Below are 21,371 nucleotides of genomic sequence, written 5' to 3'. Positions count from 1 at the left end.
AATCAATTGAATCTATGGTATATAAATAATCTAGATGTAACCTGCTTTCTAATCTTACTGGGTTTTGTTGAACAATATCTTACAGAAAATAGATACCATTAGTGACTATGTAATCTATATAGGGTCATAGACAATTGCAGGAAACCTTCAACCATTGGTAGAAATGAAATGAGTTGACAGTATGATTATTAACTAATGTGTACCTTGTACTAAGACAACTCACGTTTTTACCTCTGAGCACTTCTATGGTGAAACTGAAAAGTTGACTCGGGGAATACAGAGGTAAAGCGAAAAGAAAAAACACTCGAATTATATGTCTGTTGATTCTATTCAACTGATTTGTAGAGATCTGTAATGTTTAAAATTGAAATATTATTTCATTCCTGCCATATTTTTTACAACAAAATAGAACAAGCTGTAAGACCAAAGACATTGACAATGCCGCCTTCTGTGATGACAGTGGTTTCCTTCATTTATTGAAAGCTTCTTGTCAGGGTTTTTGTTTTCTATTTTGTCCATACAAAATAAATACAGTAATCAATATTGAAATTGAAGAACTATAATACTGGAAGAGACTTCTTGTTTGGTGAGAGATATCTGAAAATAGACATAAATACGTAAGAAATTTTATAGGGAGAAAAGAAATATTGCAAATCGACTCTTTCGTTTCTAAGGGATTGTGAATAAAAAAAAGTACAAATGTTTACCTTCTTCTAGACTCTTCAGACAATATAATATCTTCACTGTAATATTTAAATAGCAATTCTTGTGGTTTTACAAATTCTTCATTTTTCAGAAGAAATTCTTCAAAAGTGTTAATATGGCCAGTTTCAGTTTTCAAAGCATTCTGTACCATGTCTATATAAAACTGGATCACAGTTTCATGCCAATTCTATAAAACAATATAAGTAATAACAAACATTTAATTTTTATAAAGTAGCTATATCTTACTGACTTAAAAATTTCAGTCTCAAGGACTTTCACTATGGCACACACACGGTTCTATATGAATTATGTTATTTCTTGCTGTGCACAAAATTACAGCTCAAATCCTGTGGAAATTACCTTTTCCTATTCTATCGTTCCTGTTTGTGATGAGCAAATTTCAAAACTTGATTTAAACTTACAAGGAAGATATCTCAGAAATCCTGTCCTTTACCTGTTGTTTCTAGCATGTCCAAGATAACATTATAGCTTTGAAAAAATAACTGTTAAAACTGAACTGCACTCTTCAAAATTTGCACTAAGAATAAGCACAAGATAAAATTACTATCTGCTTTTATAGCAAATTGATGCAGGTAATTTAGTCCATCCCCCTCCGACTTTTAGTACATGCAATTGAAAAAACCACATTATAGGATGACCCAGTATTTTAGAAATTAACTGAAGTTCATAGAATGCATTTTCATTAAAAATTTGGTAACAAAGGAACCAACTAACGGTAGTATCTTGTCATGGAATCCTAAAGAACAACAATTCTTTTTTTTTTTTCTTTGAAACAGTCTTACAAAGTAAATTTTGAAAATTCTTAGTAACTTACAGAATCATTTATTGGAATATTCTTTTGCAAGCTTTCTCTGAAAATTAAAAATAAAACCAAAATATATTTATTACCATAAATATACATGTCATACATAAGAGCATTGTGTTGCATTTAACTTCAAAATATGATGAAGTTTACAGTAGTTTTACCTTTCATCTCCACCAACCTCTGCATTTGCAAGCGAGGAAAGGATTCACTACAAATTGCTAGAAATAGCAGTTGAACCACAAAGGATGACACATTAGGGTATGGAGTCTTAGATACAGTATGTCTGAATTAAAGGCAGGACTGTCAAGGTCGGAACATCTTTGATTGTACATGTATTCAGTCACAACTAAACAACTCCTAGTTTTCGACACATCAAGGTTTGCTACCCTTCAGTTCGCATTGAATCTATAACATAGGCACTGTGGTCAAATGGTAAGAAGTTTACTTCACAACCACAAGGTCCTGGGTTCAAAACCCACCACATGGAATCTTGAGCAAATGTCATTTTCTATAACCTCAAGTTGAATCCATTACTTGTGAATGAAACGGTGTAGGAACTGGAACTTTAAATGAGCTTGTCAGATAGATTGTACCAGTAACTCAGTGCCTTGTCACACCTTCTGCCATGTTGATTCTAGCTAAAAATTACATTAAGGGTCAACATATCTGTGAAAGGGTCAACCACCTAACACATTAATCCAATGAACAGATAATTGGATTCTCATCACTGAAAGTGATTAGAGAACCATCCATCCATCAAGGTGTACAATGTCCACGAAAGGCATGGAGCAAAAGTAAATAACCATTACAAAACACATCTGATTTGTGTAAGAAATACCTATGAAGTTACGGAGGTTACCTGATGATAATGGGAAACAGGTGTTTGGTACAAAACATTCTGCACACTGGAAACGGAAGGTGGAGGTAGTGAGGCCAGATCTAACAAGACCATTCATACACAAGCAACTTCCAAATTATGGAAAGATTGCTTTCCTGTAAATCTGGTTGTGACATGAAATTTATTTTTCATTGGCTTCCATGTTACATGGACATCAATGAGAAATACATTTTGTGGTTTAGAATTCCATGCTGTGACAAAATTTTCAAGAATTCAATACTTCCATAACATGCAGGATGCCAGTATTATAGAAGGAAGGGGGGGGGGACATTTGATTGATCATAATAAATTACAACCTACCTTATACAATAAGCTGAATTCTGTATACCATGTTCTTTTACCTGAGACCATATTAAATGAAGGTAATTAGTAAGTCGATCTGGAGCGATATGTGAAGGAGGAGCAGTTGCACTAATTAATGCACCAACTTTGTGATAAGCCCTGGAAAAATATATTATTAGAATGTTTTGTTTTGTTTTTTCACAAGATATATTTTAATTTAAATGTAAGGAAAACAGAAAAGATAAAGGAATGAAATGTTACATTTGTAAAGATTTAAAAATATTGTTTATTAAAGAACAGCTATACCAATACTGTGTTGCTTCATAACATGAGTACACAGTATTATAAAAAATAGGATTGGTATCTTTCTCTCTCTTTCTCTTTTACTTGTTTCAGTCATTTGACTGCGGCCATGCTGGAGCACCGCCTTTAGTCGAGCGACTCGACCCGGGACTTATTCTTTTTGTAAGCCCAGTACTTATTCTATTGATTCTCTTTTGCTGAACCGCTAAGTGACGGGGACATAGACACACCAGCATCGGTTGTCAAGCAATGCTAGGGGGACAAACACACACGCACACATATATATATATATATATACATATATACGACGGGCTTCTTTCAGTTTCTGTCTACCAAATCCACTCACAAGGCTTTGGTCGGCCCGAGGCTATAGCAGAAGACACTTGCCCAAGATGCCACGCAGTGGGATTGAACCCAGAACCATGAGGTTGGTTAGCAAGCTACTTACCACACAGCCACTCCTGCGCCTATATATATATATATATACATACATACAAGCTTCTTTCACAAAGCTTTGGGTTTGGTTGGCCTGGGGCTGTAGTGGAAAGCATTAGCTCAAGATACCACACAGTAGGACTAAATCTCAAACCATATGCTTAGGAAGCAAGCATCTTAACCACACAACATGCCTCTTCCTTGGGCTATGCCTGCATCTCAAGCCACACCTGTCCCTTAAACCATGCCTAGTGACTTGAACTAAGACAAGATATTGCAGAATAACCATGGCACTATGTCAGTGTTGGGGTTGCAGTTGCACAGTGAAAATTTTGTCACTTCAAGAAAGGAATTTAACGGTCTTTGTGTTTATGACCCATTAGCATTCAAATTACTCTCTGAAATGTGATGCTTATTTATTCACAGTGTTTTGAATTAATCATGCAATATCTTGTAGCTTCAAGATTTTGATGAAGTAATTATGGTTTTATTTCTAGAATGACATCATAGAGTAGATGTGAGAGGATCTTGTTGGTTTCAAAATAAAACAATATTTTGGCCGGTTTAAATGCTAAAGAGTTAAACACTTAACGTTTAAGAACTTATTCTTAAGTAACTGATTGTAAACTAGAATTAATAGAAGTTTGGGATACAAATGACACAATGAAACGAAAGCAAAATAGATGTGATAGAAAATATGTAATGTTATGTTACCTGTTGTAGTGCAGAACTGGGTTGTTATCTCCACTTTCCTCAAGTAATTCTGTAACCTGCCCATACCAAACACAACGGTCCTCAACATTGTGGATGCAGTTGACTTTGCACAACAAAGCAGGTGTTCCATTTAAGACAGGAAGACCCTGGAAATATAGATATTAACCACCATGTGGGGCGTCTATATTGTTTGATTTACCAGAAATAGTAGTCAAACCTTCCTTGAGTCACATCCTATCATTTTACATAAATATTACAGATACATTGGACAGTGTAGTCACTGATATAAAAAAAAAATAACTGGTTGGTCATGGGTGGAATGTCAAATGTCTTTGATCACAGGTCAGCTCTGACAGAACAACCTGATGATCAGCTAAATAATAACCAACAAAAAGGAAGCTTTTACATGGCTATTTAACATGGTAGAAATAGCAGCTAAATATCCCCAAAATTAGAACCTTTACTGTGTTAAAAAAGGGAAAGGATAGATTTCATTTCTTGAAGTTCATTTTATCTTTTTCATCTTTTAGTTGTTTCAGTTAAGGGATTGTGGCCATGCTGGGGCACACTTGAAGGGTCTTAGCCAAACAAATTAATCCTAGTATTTATTCTATTATTCTCTTCTACTGAACCACTAAGATACAGAGATATAAGAGTGGCTGTGTGGTAAGTAGCTTGCTTACGAACCACATGGTTCCGGGTTCAGTCCCACTGCATGGCACCTTGGACAAGTGTCTTCTACTGTAGCCTCGGGTGGACCAAAGCCTTGTGAGTGGATTTGGTAGACGGAAACTGAAAGAAGCCCGTCGTATATATGTATATATATATATTTATGTTTGTGTGTCTGTGTTTGTCCCCCCAACATCGTTTGACAACCGATACTGGTGTGTTTACGTCCCTGTAACTTAGCAGTTCAGCAAAAGAGACCAATAGAATAAGTACTGGGCTCACAAAGAATAAGTCCTGGGGTTGATTTGCTCAACTAAAGGCGGTGCTCCAACATGGCCACAGTCAAATGACTGAAACAAGTAAAAGAGTAACGAGAGAGTAAATAGGATGTGGCAATGGAATAAACACCCACACATGCACTCACACACACACACACACACACATGCACTCACACACACACACATGCACTCACACACACACACACACACATGCACTCACACACACACACACAGATATACACAACAAGCTTCCATACAGTTTCTGCAGTCAGGGAAGTCATGGCAGAAATGCCTTTTATCTTGGTTCTGCTCAATCAGGGTTGACTTTGAGCTAAGCAACAAACATGCCTTATTTCATTTCTTATCAAATCAAGGCTTATAAATGATGAGACAGGTCACAGGTCACGATATCGTGACAGCCTTTCTACAACAGAAAATAAAGAAATGGGCAATCGCTGCTCCTTCCCTTGAGGACTCCCACTGGAAAGGATGCCCATTTCATCACAAAGTTGATCTAGTTGCTGTTGTTGGTCCTTATGGCTGGAGCAAACATGAAATAAAGCACCTTTCTCAAGAACGCAATCAGGGGCCAAACACCTTGACCCTTAGGTCATGTGCTTTCACTAAATTCCCTAATGCACTGAAATATAAATACATTTTGACATATCTTCGTTAACTGATCAGGCAGCCTTCAGTAGGTTATATGTTGATGAAGTCTAATAGACTGAAACATGTCCAGAGTTGTCTCTTAGCTGCAAACAAAGATCAGAGTTCTTTATACTTATAATTTCACTTCATGAAATTCATTTGATCTTTTTTATTGTTTAGTTGTTTCACTTATTGAACTGTGGTCATGCTGAGGCACACCTTGAGGGGTTTTAGTCAAAAAGCAACCTCAGTATTTATTCCGTCAGTCTCTTTTGCTGAACCACTAACATTCAGGGATGTAAACAAACCAACCTCAATTGTCTGGTAGTAGCAGAGAAATAAACACTTACGCACACACACACAATGTGACCGCGTGTGTACCGTTGGCGATTTTTCTCCTCTGTCTTCCCTTCTCTGGATCTTTCCTTCTCCTATGTTTCCGACGAAGAGCTCTGCTCGAAACGTTAAACCCTCCTTCTTTTCTGAGCGTCCAATAATACTTTATTTGTTCCACGTCCTCACGTTTTTTTTGTGCTTTCATGTTTGGATTAACTATATATATATATATATATACACACGAGGAGCTTCCACGCAGTTACTGTCTCCCAAATTCATTCCCCAGGCACTGGTCAGTGCAGGTCTATCGTACAAGACACTTGCCCAGTGGGGATGAACCTACAAGCATGTGATTGCTAAGAAAGCTTCTTAACCACAGAGCCATTCCCAGAAATGATCTCCTTTCTTTGTTTCAGATTTACAAACAAATGCCATTAGTTTTTTTTTTTGTTTTTTTGTTTTTTTCTCTTTGCTTTCTCCAGCTGAAAAGAAATTTCAATTAAAGATCAAAAGAAAATGGCTCATATTCTGCATACTATATGTAATGTTAAGTTTGAGTGAGGCTCATGATTGTTACATAGTGATTGTGATTATAAGACCAGAAGATGTCTTGCTGCTTTGAGAAAGGCCCTTCATTTTACATTGCTCCAGTCCACCCAGCTGAAAACGGGTACCAGTGGCAGCCAGAGATTAATTCTGTGGTGGGTGAGATTAATCCCATTCAGATGAGAGCCTTGTAGCCTAATTGTTCTCACCTTATTGACCTGGGCATAGTTTTAAGCCAGTGTAGTATGTTTCAAAAACTTAATTAGAAATAATTAAGGCAACATTTATTCAATGACCAATATTGTTTTAATTATTTAATCAGGTATGGGAGAGAATCCTAGACATGTTTCAGTCTCATTAGACCATCTCAGTAAAACATACATTTCAGTGTTCTTGCCAAAGTAGTGATGAGAGAATCCTAGGTAAATGTACAATATTGGACATGAATAAGTATGAGAAATTAGCATATTTTATATAATTGCTAATCTCTCCTATTTCAGTAAGTACAGTGAGGTCTATGCTTTCCTGAGGAGATCCAATAAGACCAAAACATGTCTGAAATGATCAAAACAACATTAGTCATTGAGCCAATGTTGTCTTTTCTTTATTCTTTTACTTGTTTCAGTCATTGGACTGTGGCCATGCTGGGGCACCACCTTGAAGAATTTTTAGTCAAACAAACTGACCCCAGTGCTTACTGGTTTTTTAAACCTGGTACTTATTCCATCAGTCTCTTTTGCTGAACTGATAGGTGATGGGGACATAACAAACCAACAACCGTCATCAGGCAGTGGTGGGAGACAAACACACACAAATATATATATATATATATATATATGTGGTGTTAGGAAAGGCATCCAGCTGTAGAAACATTACCATATCAGACTGAGCCTGGTGCAACCTTCTGGCTCACCAGTCCTCAGTCAAACCATCCAGCATGGAAATCGGACGTTAAACGATGATGATGATATATATGTGATGGGCTTCTTTCAGTTCCCATCTACCAAATCCACTCACAAGGTTTTGGTCAGCCTGAAGCTAGAGTAGAAGACACCTGCCCAAGGTGTGCCACACAATGATACTAAACACAGAACCATGTGGTCGAGAAGCAAGCCATGCCAGTGCCTATGTACTGCATAATTATTTTCAATTAGCTTTTCGATGATCACAACACCAAACATATTAACACTGATTTAACTATTGCTTTTTCTTACAATGGCGCCACTGAGTAATTAACCCTACTGCTTGACAAAACACTTCAAAAACAAATATATATATATATAGTGATAGTTACTTCTTTAGTGAGATAGTGTGACACGCCTGAAAACTGATCTTCATCTTGTTGTGGTGGAGTGGAAAAAATATCTGCACATTTCACCTGTAAAAGAAATTAAGATATACCATAGTCATTTGTATACAATATGCACTTTTAAATAATGTTAAAATCCTGGAAAATATATCTGTGTAAAATGTGCAGTGAGCAAAATGATTGTTAAGTCAGATTTATTATAATTGCTGTATAAAATACATTAGAAAACAAAAAAAACTCAAATTTGATGGTAATGTTTTTTTTGTATGTAAATGGTTTTCCTTGGACACAAGTGGACAGCGTTCATAAATTCAGTAGTTCATATTTTGCCATACTAGCCTGGGGTGAACAAAGGAAAAAGCTAAGGTTGTATTTTACAGCCAGATACTCTTCCTGTTGCCAATCCTTACATGTTTTTCAAGGAAAAGATTTTATATTTCACAGGACTTTGAAAATGTCTTGATCAGTCACGATGTCAACAAGGACTGTAAACTTCATTCACCATGTCACTCATTCAACCAAAACCATGAGACATCAACAGTCACACATTTGCACGTGCACACACAACATAGAGCAAGCTTCGTTTCAAGGGTGACTTGAGCACATAGCACTGATGAGGTGAAATATCAATATCCATCATTCTTCATCTATTTCACTTACTTTTGAGGAATGCAGGGTTTTTTTAACACACTTATACCTTATAGGGATTTTCCCTGGACAAAATACTGCAGCCAAAAGGATTTAAACAAAATACATACATTAAGTATGTGCTATCAATAATCTTTATATCATGAATGTGCGTGTGTGAGTTTCTGCATTTTATATATACAGGGGTTGGGCAAAATAATGGAAATACCTAGCATCCTAATTTTGAAATATCTATAAAACCATCAAAAGCCTGTTTATTTTTGGGGTTTTTTTTAATTTATTATTAGTGTTGCTTAATATGTTTTGCTAAAATTGCCGTTTCTTTTCAGATATCATCAGAAAAAGGTAATTAAAATTCATTAAAATGACAGATCTATCGGATTTTCAAAGAGGTCAAATTGCTGGTGCCTGTATGGCAGGTGCTAGCGTAATGAAAACAACCGAAATGTTTGGTGTATCAAGAAGTACTGTCTCGACAGTAATGACAGCCCTTGAGAAAGAGGGGAAAACCTCCTTGTCGAAACAAAACTCTAGAAGAAAACCAAAACTTTCAGATAGGGACCGTTGGACTCATACACAAATTGTTAAAAAGGATCACAAAAGTACAGCCCCCAAAATTACTACAGAGCTTAATGACCACCTCGAGAACCCAGTTTTCACAAAAACTGTTCACCAGGAGCTGGATTTCATGGGAGGGCTGCAATCAGAAAACCACTACTTTCAAAAACAAACGTTGCCAAGCGTTTAGAGTGGTGTAAAAACCTACAGAATTGGTCCCTAGAGCAGTGGAAGAATGTTATTTTCTTGGACGAGTCATCCTTTACCTTATTTTCGACCAACAGCCAAGTATACATGTGGAGACAGCCAAAAGAAGCATTTGACCCAGGCTGCCTTCTTCCAACTGTTAAACATGGAGAAGGATCTGTGATGATCTGGGGGAATATATCTTAGAAATCCGCCGGCCCAATGTTTCCCTTCATGGCAGAATTACTAGTGAAGACTATTTAAGCATTTTATCTGATCAAATTCATCCAACGGTTGCGGAACTGTTTCAGGAGGGAAACGCAATTTTTCAGGATGATAATGCACCAATTCACACAGCTAAAGTTGTTACTCAATGGCATGGCATGAGGAACATTCTAGTGAAGTTGAACAGCTTATCTGACCAACACAGTCCCCAGATCTCACACCCTATCTATAGTAACATAATCTGACAATTATATTAGGAAGCACAATCGAAATATTGTCAATCCTGAGTACTTTTGGTTTGCTGTCAATAAATCACTGATGTGGAAGAATGGTCACATCAGAAAAGCTATCCAATAATAACTTGAAAGAATTTGAATGGTGAATCATTTACCATCTTAAAAAATGCCTGCATCAGTTGGTCTCCTTACTTATCCAATGCGCTAACAGACACATCAACTCTGCAAACACTTTTGATCCTTTTTTCTCAGCCTTTACTCAGTATAGGCAGAAGATGGACAACATCAGACAAGATGCTTGTGGTAATTTATAACAGTCCTTCAAATTCTGAGTTGAAATCTCACTGAGGTCATCTTTGACTTTCATCCTTTTGGAATCAATAAAATAAAGTACCAGCTGCATAGTGGGGTTAATTTAACAGTTTTAGTACAAACCCACCTGAGACAACCCTTGGCTCTATGATACAAACTTCCTGTTTAAAGCGTTTTAAATATAAATGTTCCACCAAAATTTCTTTTTATGTTGCAAACACCAGCTTAATGACAACAGAATTATTTCAGTAAATTCTGCTTTATTTTCAAAATTAATTGCAACAGTGACAGTGTAATCTTGATAGCAATATGGTAACAAAAGAGTTAATATTCCTACAAAGTCTTATAGATGAAGTTACTGCTCTCCAGACCTAAGGGGACTACGTGCCACTCATAAAGATTTTAAAGTCAGTAGATATCATTTCTCTAACCTGATGTTCTCCTATAAAATTGACAGCAAATTGTTGACTTTGACGAAGAAGTTTTGATATTTGACTGAAATTAGAAGAAAAGTGTATCATCAAAATTTCATTAGAATAATATGAACACATATATTCATACACACACATGCAAATAACTCATACACCATGATCACCGTGGCCGACCAGACCATCAGATGTTGCTACACATCACTGGTCACAATGCGGTTCATATTGTTTTAGCCTTCAAATGACGCCACCCCTCTGGCTAAGCGAGCAGGCCAACAGAAGAAAGAGTGAGAGAAAGTTGTGGCAAAAGAGTACAGCAGGGATCGCCACCACCCTCTGCTGGAGCCTCATGGTGAAGGCACATGGCCTAGTGGTTAGAGCAGCAGACTCGCAGTCAAGGGATTGTGGGTTCGAATCTCAGACCAGGCAATGTGTGTGTTTATGAGCAAAACACCTAAGCTCCACGCGGCTCCAGCAGAAGGTAATGGTGAACTTCTGCTGACTCTTTCGCCACAACTTTCTCTCACTCTTTCCTCCTGCATCTTGCAGCTCATCTGCAATGGACTGGCGTCCCGTCCAGGTGGGGAACCTATACGCCAAGGAAACCAGGAAACCGGCCCTTACGAGCCAGACATGGCTCAAGAAGGAAGGAGCCTCGTGGAGCTTTAAGTGCTTTCACTCAATAAACACTCACAACGCCCAGTCTGGGTATCGAAACCACGATCCTACAACCGCAAGTCCACTGCCCTAACCACTGGGCCATTGCGCCTCCACAACTCATATACACACATACAAATACACATACGTGCTTAGACACTACATAATACATTACTCAAACACACATCACATAGACACACGCAGAAACATGTGGCTTAGTGGTTAGGGTGTTGGGTGCATTATCATAAGGTTGTGGTTTCCAGTCCTGAACTGGGCAATAATGTGTTGGATTCACTTCATTTCACATTGTTCCAGTCTACTCAGCTGGAAAAATCCTACAACAGACTGGTTTCCCATCCAGGTAAGAATATATACACCTGAGAAACTGGCCCCATGCTCCTTACAGAGTAATGTGGACTACTTACCTATATATATATATCTTTCTTTCCTTCCCTGAGCATCAGCTAACACTTTTTCTTGCATTTGTCTTCGATTTTTGGGATTTACTCTTTTATATATATATATATATATATATATATATATATATATATATATGAGGGTAAGAAAGATCTATATATATATATCAGTAGTTAGGACAGTGGACTCGCGGTCTTAGGATTGCGGTTTCGATTCCCAGACCGGGCATTGTTAGTGTTTATTGAACAAAAACACCTAAAGCTCGACAAGGCTCCGGCAGGATGGGGGGATGAACCCTGCTGTACTCTTTCACCCCAACTTTCTCTCACTCTTTTTTCCCATTTTTTGTTGTACCTGTATTTCAAAGGAGCCAGCCTTGTCACACTCTGTGTCACGCTGAATATCCTCGAGAACTACATTAAGGGAGCACGTGTCTGTGGAATGCTCAGCCACTTGCACGTTAATTCCACGAGCAGGCTGTTCCGTTGATCAGATCAACTGGAACCCTCGTCATCATAATCGACAGAGTGCCATCAATGAGGGTAAGAAAGATATATATATGAGGGTAATAAATTAAAATAATTTATTACCAGTGGTTAGCATGGTTAGAATGTATAAAATATTTTTATACACAAAGAGGAGACCATTGACAGGACTCCTTACATGCTAAAAAGGCCAGTTAAAACCCAAACCACAAAAAAGAGAATTCATGAGGCATGCCGTTATAACACTAGAATTATCTTTTTCATAGTTTGGGTTTTAACTGGCCTTTTTAGCATTTAAGGAGTCCTGTCAATGGTCTCCTCTTTGTGTATAAAAATATTATATACACTCTTATATTTTAAATATATATATATTTATTTATATATGTATGTATGAATGTATATATATATATATGTATATATATATATATATATGTATATATATATATATATAATTATTTATTTATTCTTTTATATGAATATAAACTAAATGTTTATATATATATATATATATATAATTATTTATTTATTCTTTTATATGAATATAAACTAAATGTTTATATATATATATATATATATATAATTATTTATTTATTCTTTTATATGAATATAAACTAAATGTTTATATATATATATATATATATATATATATATATATATATATATATATATACCTATTATATAAAGGAAATTAATTCCCCAAAAGTACAAGGTACTGAACCAGTATTTCCTTGGATGAAACCATCCCTTCATGAGTTTAATAAAACTCTAATCGAATTTATATATATATATATATATAGTTCAAATTTACAGAAAGCAAAAGACAAAGTGAAGGAACATGAAGCAGGTGTATTAGTTTAACACTTGAGAAGAATGGAAAAGTAGAAAAGAACCATATTTTCTGGTTAACAAAACGCATTGCTATTTAAGCCGAAGGGCCAAATTTTGGGGAAAATTTTGCTTTTATCCACACATAAATCATACCAGTGTTTAAGGGATCTATAGAGCTACAGGTCCACAGCTAGCTTTTTTATTGTTGACGTGTATATAGTTTGAAAATGCTTCCGAGAAAGAGTTACACAGCTGCTTTCAAGTTAGAACGTATCAACTACGCAAAAGAAAATGATAACAGAGCCAGAGCCAGGCAGTGCAGCATAAATGAAACCATGGTCCATTCATGGCGCAAAGAAGAAGATTCATTACAACTGACCAAAAAGACCAAAAGAGCAAATCGTGGCAAGAAAGCTAGATGGTCAGTCCTAGAAAAATACACACCTTTCTATAAGCCACACACTAAATTTTTCAGGTAAAAAATAGCATCTTATACACCAGAAAATACGGTATATATACATATATACACTCACACACACACACACATTTTTCTATGTAAAATAGAAAATTGTAAAGGGTTAGTTAAAGGAAGAAAAGCATGAAGCCCCATGACTTTTTAGCAAGGCTTCCAAGACTGGTTGGGGAAAGAAAATGATGGGAGCACAAAAAAGATATGAAGAGAAAAAAGCAAGAAAGACACTTACCTGTGTTTATGTAAACAGAATGAGACAATAGGAGGGTGAAGGGAAATACTGAGTAATGAACTACAGGTTAAACCTCTCTTAAACCAATGGTCAGCTTCTGGTTTGAACACTGCGGTGGTTATCAGGACAACTGAGAAACAAAAAAAGGTGATCCTTTTTTTTTTTGACATAGTACAAAGTTAATAATAATAATAATAATAACAATAATAATAATGATTTCAAATTTTGGCACATGGCCAACAAGTTTGGGGGAGGGGGAGGTCAATTACATGGACCCCAGTACTCAACTGGTACTTATTTTATCAACCCTAAAAAACAAAAAAGATGAAAGGCAAAGTTGACCTCGGGGGAACTCAGAATGCAAAGCTGGACAAAATGCAACTAAGCATTTGGCCTGGCATGCTAATGATTCAGCCACCTTCAATAATGGTTTTAAATTTTGACAGAGGGCAACAGTTTTTGAGAGGAGTTTGGTTCGGTCCTATGGTTTGTTAGCTCCTGTCAAACCAAATAACCCATGCCAGCATAGAAATAGACATTAAACTGTGATGATGATGATTTCTACCAAACTCTCGGTTCTTTCTGAGAGTATTACTGTTTTTGTCGTTGTTACAGATCTATAATTAAAGACAGTGCAATTGTGACTAATCCATCCAATTTTTTCATAAATTTATGACTACAATGTCCAAGTCATTTAATTTTTCAAGATCATCCTTTAACATCCTCATTGTCCTTTAATATCCATTTTCCATGCTGGCATGGGTTGGAAGGTTTGACCAGAACTAGCAAGCTTAAGAGCTGCACCGGGTTCCAATCTGATTTGGCTTGGTTTTTACAGCTGGATCTCCTGCCCCATGCCAACCACTTTACAGTGTGTGCTGGGTGCTTTTAATGTGGCACCCACATGAGCGCTTATACACAGAGCCAGCACAAATGCCTTTTACACTGCATCAGCACAGGGCCCTTGCAGGCTGATCCTCTTCATCAGGGAGAGTGGCCTTGACACTTCTGCTGTGGGGGATGGGTCTTCTTGAATACAGCAAGGCACCAGATATCTCGAGTCTTTGTCATCGCCTTCAAATGGTAAAAGTGCAATTTGAGGGAGATTTAGCTGTTATTTCTAGCAAATCGAGTTACCACAGAGAGGATCCTTTACTGGTTCCAGAGTATACAGTTTAACAGAGAGTTTGGTTTTCTTTTGATCTTGATGGTTGACACTGTTGAGTAGTAGTCCTAACCAGGTAATTAATTAGTCTTAACTTTAGTACTTCTCTTCACTAACACACGAAAATGACAGGATAGGCTAAGTCAACCTTGACAAGATGTGTACTTAGAATGTTAAGTGACTAAACAATTTAATAATTATCAAGCTGTAAACCAGTAGGATTTGTCACATATGCAATGCAGGTGAGTTGACAAACTTCAATTACCTGAGATCATCCTAGCAATCAGGAGTCAAAATCACCTCAAGAAGAAGTTTAAAATCTTTAAAAAAAAACAACAAACAAGGGAGATAATTCTAATATGATCATTTGTATGTTATTAAACAGTTTGAGAGGATAGAGTAGACATAAACTGAAAGAATCCATCATATATATATATATATATATATACATATAAACATAAATAATATTAGGGTAATAAGAATTATAGAAATTCTTATTACCAGTGGCCTAGCACAAAAAAAATAGTCAATAGACTAAATATTATCCACATAAAAATATTGTGTACATTAAAACACATGAAGAGGCTTCCAAATAAGAAATCCTTGGCACAAGGCTTTCCTATTTGGAAGCCTCTTGATGTGTCTTAATGTACACAATATTTTTATGTATATATATATGTATATATATATATATATATATATATATATATATATATATATATATATATGTATATATATATATAAAGTTAATCCAAACAAGAAAACAAAAAAAACACAACACGAGGACGTGGAACAAATAAAGTATTATTGGACGCTCAGGAAAGAAGGGAAGAAGGAGGGTTTGACGTTTCGAGCGGAGCTCTTCATCGGAAACATAAAAGGAAAGATCCAGAGAAGGGAAGACAGAGGAAAAAAATCGCCAACGGTACTCACGAGGTCACATATTGAAAGACCGGAAGTAGACATACATACATACATACATATACATATATATATACATACATAGAGACAGATGGATATAGATATATGCTTCTTATATATATATATATATATGTGTGTGTGTACATATATATATACACACACACACAGAGTGTTCAAAAAGTCTCTCCACAGTAACTATCTTGTTGCAAAATAAATATTTACGAGATGGTATAAGACTACAGAATAATATATTACACTTTATAAGACTTCAAAAAGCTTTATAAGGTGTTGAAAGTATTGTCCTTCATTTTCAATACATAAGTTGACTCTTCTACACATTATCATCATCATCGTTTAACACCCGTTTTTCCATGCTGGCATGGGTTGGACGGTTTGACTGGGGTCTGGGAAGCCAGGAGGCTGCACAAGGATCCAATCTGATCTGGCAGAGTTTCTACAGCTGGATGCCCTTCCTAATGCCAACCACTCTGAGAGTGTAGTGGGTGCTTATTATGCGCCACTGGCACAGGGGCCGGAGGAGCTGGCATCGACCCCGATCAGATGGTGTTTTTACAAGCCACCGGCACAGAAGCCAGTCAAAGTGGCACTGGCATTGGCCATGTCTGGATGGTGCTTATTACGTGCTACCGACATGGGGATCACAACTACAATTTCCATTTGATATTGATGTTGATGTACTTGACTCAACAGGTCACCCTACGATCCAAGGTACTTTTGAGTGGGCTGGTTATGCGACACTGGTGTAGGTTACAGTTGTATATATATATATATATTGTATATAACATCATCATCATTGTTTAACATCTGTCTTCCATACTACCATCAGCTGGATGGTTTGATAGGATCAAAACATCTGTTTAAGTCAAAGGAATGCATTGACCACTAACGTCTGCTCTGACATGATATTTTTGATTGGATTGTTTGTTCTTTCTTGAGCCATGCCTGGCTCATAAGAGCCGGTTTCGCAGTTTCCTTGGTGTAAAGGTTCCCCACCTGAATGGGATACCGGTCCATCACAGGTGAGCTGCAAGATGCAGGAGGAAAGAGTGAGAGAAAGTTGTGGTGAAAGAGTCAGCAGAAGTTCGCCATTACCTTCTGCTGGAGCTGCGTGGAGCTTAGGTGTTTCGCTCATAAACACACACATTGCCCAGTCTGAGATTCGAACCTGCGATCCCTCAACCGCAAGTCCGCTGCTCTAACCACTTTTGTGCCTCCACTTTTGACTGGATACTCTTTCTAATACCAGTCACTTAATAGAGTGTACTGGGTGCTTTACTTTTTTCATTTTTTCTTCTTTTTGTGATTCTGGCACTAGTGAGGTTACCAAGTTGCTACTAGGCCACTCAATTGAAACAGTGAAATAGGTTTTATTTTTGACTTTTGAAATTTTATTCATTTTGGAAAAAATATGTAAAATTTCTTTAGAATTACTCACTTTCACCCAGCAAAATGTTGAAACATATCAGGTAAGAGACTCTGCAAGTCTGATTATATATACAAAATATTCTTACCAGTTTGAGGTAGCTTTCTCATCATACACCGATATCTGTCTGGTGTCACATTATTTGCAAGCTCAGTGGTATAAGTTTTAATTGTTTCTGAAATCACAAGATGTAGATTTTTAGGAACATTCATAAAAATAAGAGAAGTTATCATTTTCCTGAAGAAAATTATATTAACAGAATCATACATAAGTGACACAATTTTAACGGTAGCCATTAAGACATTAGAACAAAGTTTTCAAAAAAATTATATGAAATTCTGAGAAATTATGTAAATAAATTAATTTTTTCATTTAGTGGTATTTTGTCTGTCTTCAGATTCTGAGTTCAAATTCCAACACGGTCGATTTTACCCTTCATCCTTTCGGGGTCAATAAAATAATTACTAGTTGATGCAATTGACTTACACTCCTCCCTAAAATTGCTGGCCTTGTGCCAAACTTTGAAATTATTATTATTATTATTACTACTTAAGACATTGCACAGTATCCAATATTGTGATGATGTTGATAGAAGATATTATGTCTACCAGGGGCTGGGACTGTGTCACAACAAGGACATCAGACAGACAGTGCTTTATGCAATATGTGTACAGTTCCAAGTAAAGCCGATTTTTGCAATACACCCAGATTGTAGGCTATTTCTAAAGCTTCCAGATCTTTCTTCAGGTTGAGTAGTATTGAACCCAATGCTCCAATGACAATAGGGACAACCTTTACATTTGACTCTCGTAGCTGCCTCATCTTGGCGATCTCAATTCTCTGGTCTCCATATTTATCAATCTTTTCTCTTTCTTTCACAATGATATGTTGATCTCCTGGCACTGCCAGATTAGGCACTCACTCTTGTTTGTCCCCCCTAAAGGTTACTATACCTGGCCTTCGGTGCTCCTTGTCTGGAAGTCAAAGTCCCTGAGGATTTTTGCCTTCCCCTTTACGTCCATTACCTTTTCCAGTGTATGTCGGTACCAAGCACCTATTACCTCGTATCCATACCTCCAGCATGGTAGCCAGTGAAGGTTTTGGGCTACCTTGTCATGTCTGCACTTGTACTCTTTCTGCACAAGACTCTCACAAGCACTAACAAAGTGAGTCACGCTTTCGACCCTCTTCCCACACATTCTGCAAAGGTTCGTTGCACTTGTGTGATATGTATCCCTTCTCACTGAGTTGGTATTCAATGCCTGGTCCTGGGCAGCAATGATTAGGCTTTCAGTCTTCTTCTTTTAGGTCTACCTTGCTGAGCCACCTCTATGATGCTTCCTGGTCTTTTAAGCTGTTAATTTCACGGTGGAACTGACCATGTAATTCCATGCGGAATAAGGTTTCTTCTTTCTCATTGGTTGTTCATGATCGGAATTCATTAGCAGTCTCAAGTCCATTTTTGGTAAATCCTTCTGCATTAGCAGCATACTGTAGCAGGTCTTGTTTGCTGTTTCCTTCTTTCAACGTTGATGCACTCCTGTGCACTAGTCAGCCCAAGTCTACCTCTACACTTCTTTATATAGAGCCTGTGTACATTCCCCTTAGGGTGGAGGGCACCATGCATTGTCATTGCTTTCCAGGTAGTGCGATCAAGTTGGTTAATCTCCACTTGTGTCCATTTCAGGATGGGTGCACTATAGCGGACTACAGCAACAGCCCCTATGTTGATGGCAGTCACAAGGTTCCTTGAGTTGAGTTTTGATCCGTTGTGATCCTATGACATGCGGTCAACCAACACAAGCTGTCACTCCAGCTGGATGATCCTCAGGTTCTTTCAATTCTGTCAGACTAACATAAAAACAAATAGCAAACAACTTTTCCTTGAAGGCCAGTTATCTATAAAAGATGATTAATATTACTAACGAGAGATCTTCAACAGCAGTGTTTCTCAACCGGGGTCTGTATTAACCCTGAGGGTCCATATAAGATTTTGGGGTCCACGCAACAAATTAGTAAATTGGGAATCTACAATAGTATTTTAAAGGTCCCTGAAAAAATTTTGCTTTAGATGTATTCGAGCATGATTGTTACAAATGTTGCTTCACTGGCACCTGTGCCGGTGGCACGTGTAAAAAGATTCGAGCAAAGTTGTTGCCAGTGCCGCCTGACTGGCCTCCATGCCAGTGGCACGTAAAAAGCACCCACTACACTCTTGGAGTGGTTGGCATTAGGAAGGGCATCCAGCTGTAGAAACTCTGCCAGATCAAGATTGGAGCCATCTGGTTCGCCAGCCCTCAGTCAAAATCGTCCAACCCATGCTAGCATGGAAAGCGGACGTTAAACGATGATGATGATGATTCAGCCCACCGTGTACTTGTGTACTTGGAGATAATATTGTCTAAAACCATAATTTGAATGCCTTTAATTATAGGTTTGCTCTACCAGGGTTGACCTGGTGTTAAATAATAACTTCCATTTCAAAAGTTGAGATAGGTGGATCTCATAAGTAGACAAGGTAACTAGGAAGTTCGGTCAATGTAAAGACCTTCACCTGGGAACAAAAGAAAAAATAATAAACCAGCTGGGAGGGGGTGTACAAACAAGTGTGTGGAAAACGAAAATGAAAAAAAAAAATGACGACCCTGGGGGGTGGGGACTTTTGGAAAATTCACAAGATCCGATTTTTCTGTCATAACTTCAGGTAAAATGGATATATATTGATTTTTGTTTTTACGGAATCCCATGTTTTTGGTTATGGAGGATCCAATTCTGAAAAAATTTTTTTCAAAAAATCGTATTTTCAAAATTTCAATAACCACCCCCACCCGGAATTTTTTTTTTTTTTTGTGAAATACATAGAAAAATTAGATTACGATTCTGAAAAAAAAATTTGGTTTGTAAAATTTCAATTTTTTCAATATATATATATATGTTTCACATTTATGTGTTTACTCCGGTATATATATATATATACCCTCAGGCCTTCAAGCAGGCTATCCACATGCTAGAAATAACAGCCAAATCTCACAAGACTTTGATAACATAATGCAATCAATCTATTCACTTTTCTGCAAAGATTTCTTTCAGAATAATTTCCCGCAGGAATATGACAAAGTAATTCATGTGAAATAAAAGTGGTTTTTTTCTTTTTTTGAAACTTAAAATATTTTTTTTTTTTTGCGAAATACGTAGAAAAGTACGAAGATTACGATTCTGAAAATAAATTTGTAAGTAAAATTTCAATTTTTCAACAAGAAATATATATATATATATACCCTCAGGCCTTCAAGCTATCCACATGCTAGAAATAACAGCCAAATCTCACAAAACTGCGATAACATACTCTTTTACTCGTTTCAGTCATTTGACTGCGGCCATGCAGGAGCACTGCCTTTATTCGAACAAATCGACCCTAGAACTTATTCTTTGAAAGCCTAGTACTTTTTCTTTCGGTCACTTTTGCCGAACCGCTAAGTTACAGGACGTAAACACACCAGCATCGGTTGTCAAACGATGTTGGGGGGACAAACACAGACACACAAACATATACACACACATATACATATACACGACAGGCTTCTTTCAGTTTCCGTCTACCAAATCCATTCACAAGGCTTTGGTCGGCCCGAGGCTATAGTAGAAGACACTTGCCCAAGGTGCCACGCAGTGGGACTGAACCTAGAACCATGAGTAAGCTACTTACCACACAGCCACTCGCGATTTTTGAATTTTTTTTTTTTTTTCAGAATCGGATCCTCCATAACCAAAAACGTGGGATTCCGTTTTAAAAAATCAATATATATCCATTTTACCCGAATTTGTGACAGAAAAATCGGATTTTGTGAATTTTCTGAAAGTCCCCTCCCATGCATTTTCTTTTTTCATATTCGTTTTCCACACACTTGTTTGTACCCACCAGGCTGGTTTACTATTTTTTGTTCCCTAGTGAAGGTCTTTATATCGACCCTGAAGTTCTTGTCCCCAACGTTGTTTTTAATATTTAGTCTCAGATCAACCCTGATCGAGTAGACAACGTTTCAATTATGCCATTCTTAATTCTTAAGCGTATATTTGGTGTTACATAATTAGGCTATGCCGTAAATTACCTACCAAATTTATGTTATAGGTTTTTTTTAATGCTTTCTATAAATTGTTTACGTCCACTGTATAAAATATTCATTTTTTAACATCTGCATTTGAGGAAT

At 37.0% G+C, this 21,371-nt stretch overlaps 1 protein-coding gene and 1 long non-coding RNA gene across 2 annotated transcripts in view; one reads left to right on the top strand and one right to left on the bottom strand.

Annotated features, from left to right (window-relative positions):
- Positions 1–400: 400 nt before the first annotated feature.
- LOC115209929 overlaps positions 401–21,371 on the bottom strand; it is a 21,959-nt gene continuing 988 nt past the window's right edge. The window contains exons 2-10 of the mRNA XM_029778536.2: positions 17,252–17,338; positions 13,634–13,763; positions 10,546–10,609; positions 7,935–8,018; positions 4,164–4,309; positions 2,730–2,870; positions 1,541–1,577; positions 708–892; positions 401–597 (exon numbers count right to left, since the gene is read on the bottom strand). Coding sequence (XP_029634396.1) covers positions 558–597; positions 708–892; positions 1,541–1,577; positions 2,730–2,870; positions 4,164–4,309; positions 7,935–8,018; positions 10,546–10,609; positions 13,634–13,763; positions 17,252–17,338 — 914 coding nt within the window. The 3' untranslated portion in view covers positions 401–557. The remainder of the gene's footprint in view (positions 598–707; positions 893–1,540; positions 1,578–2,729; positions 2,871–4,163; positions 4,310–7,934; positions 8,019–10,545; positions 10,610–13,633; positions 13,764–17,251; positions 17,339–21,371) is intronic.
- LOC118762672 lies at positions 6,074–19,234 on the top strand. The gene is made up of 3 exons (XR_004998439.1): positions 6,074–6,085; positions 14,865–14,874; positions 19,142–19,234. It is a non-coding gene; the product is annotated as an uncharacterized LOC118762672 (long non-coding RNA).

This window comes from Octopus sinensis, linkage group LG3 (assembly GCF_006345805.1).
Source record: "Octopus sinensis linkage group LG3, ASM634580v1, whole genome shotgun sequence".
In the NCBI taxonomy this organism is placed as follows: domain Eukaryota; kingdom Metazoa; phylum Mollusca; class Cephalopoda; order Octopoda; family Octopodidae; genus Octopus; species Octopus sinensis.
This window is presented reverse-complemented; position numbering and strand designations above follow the sequence as displayed.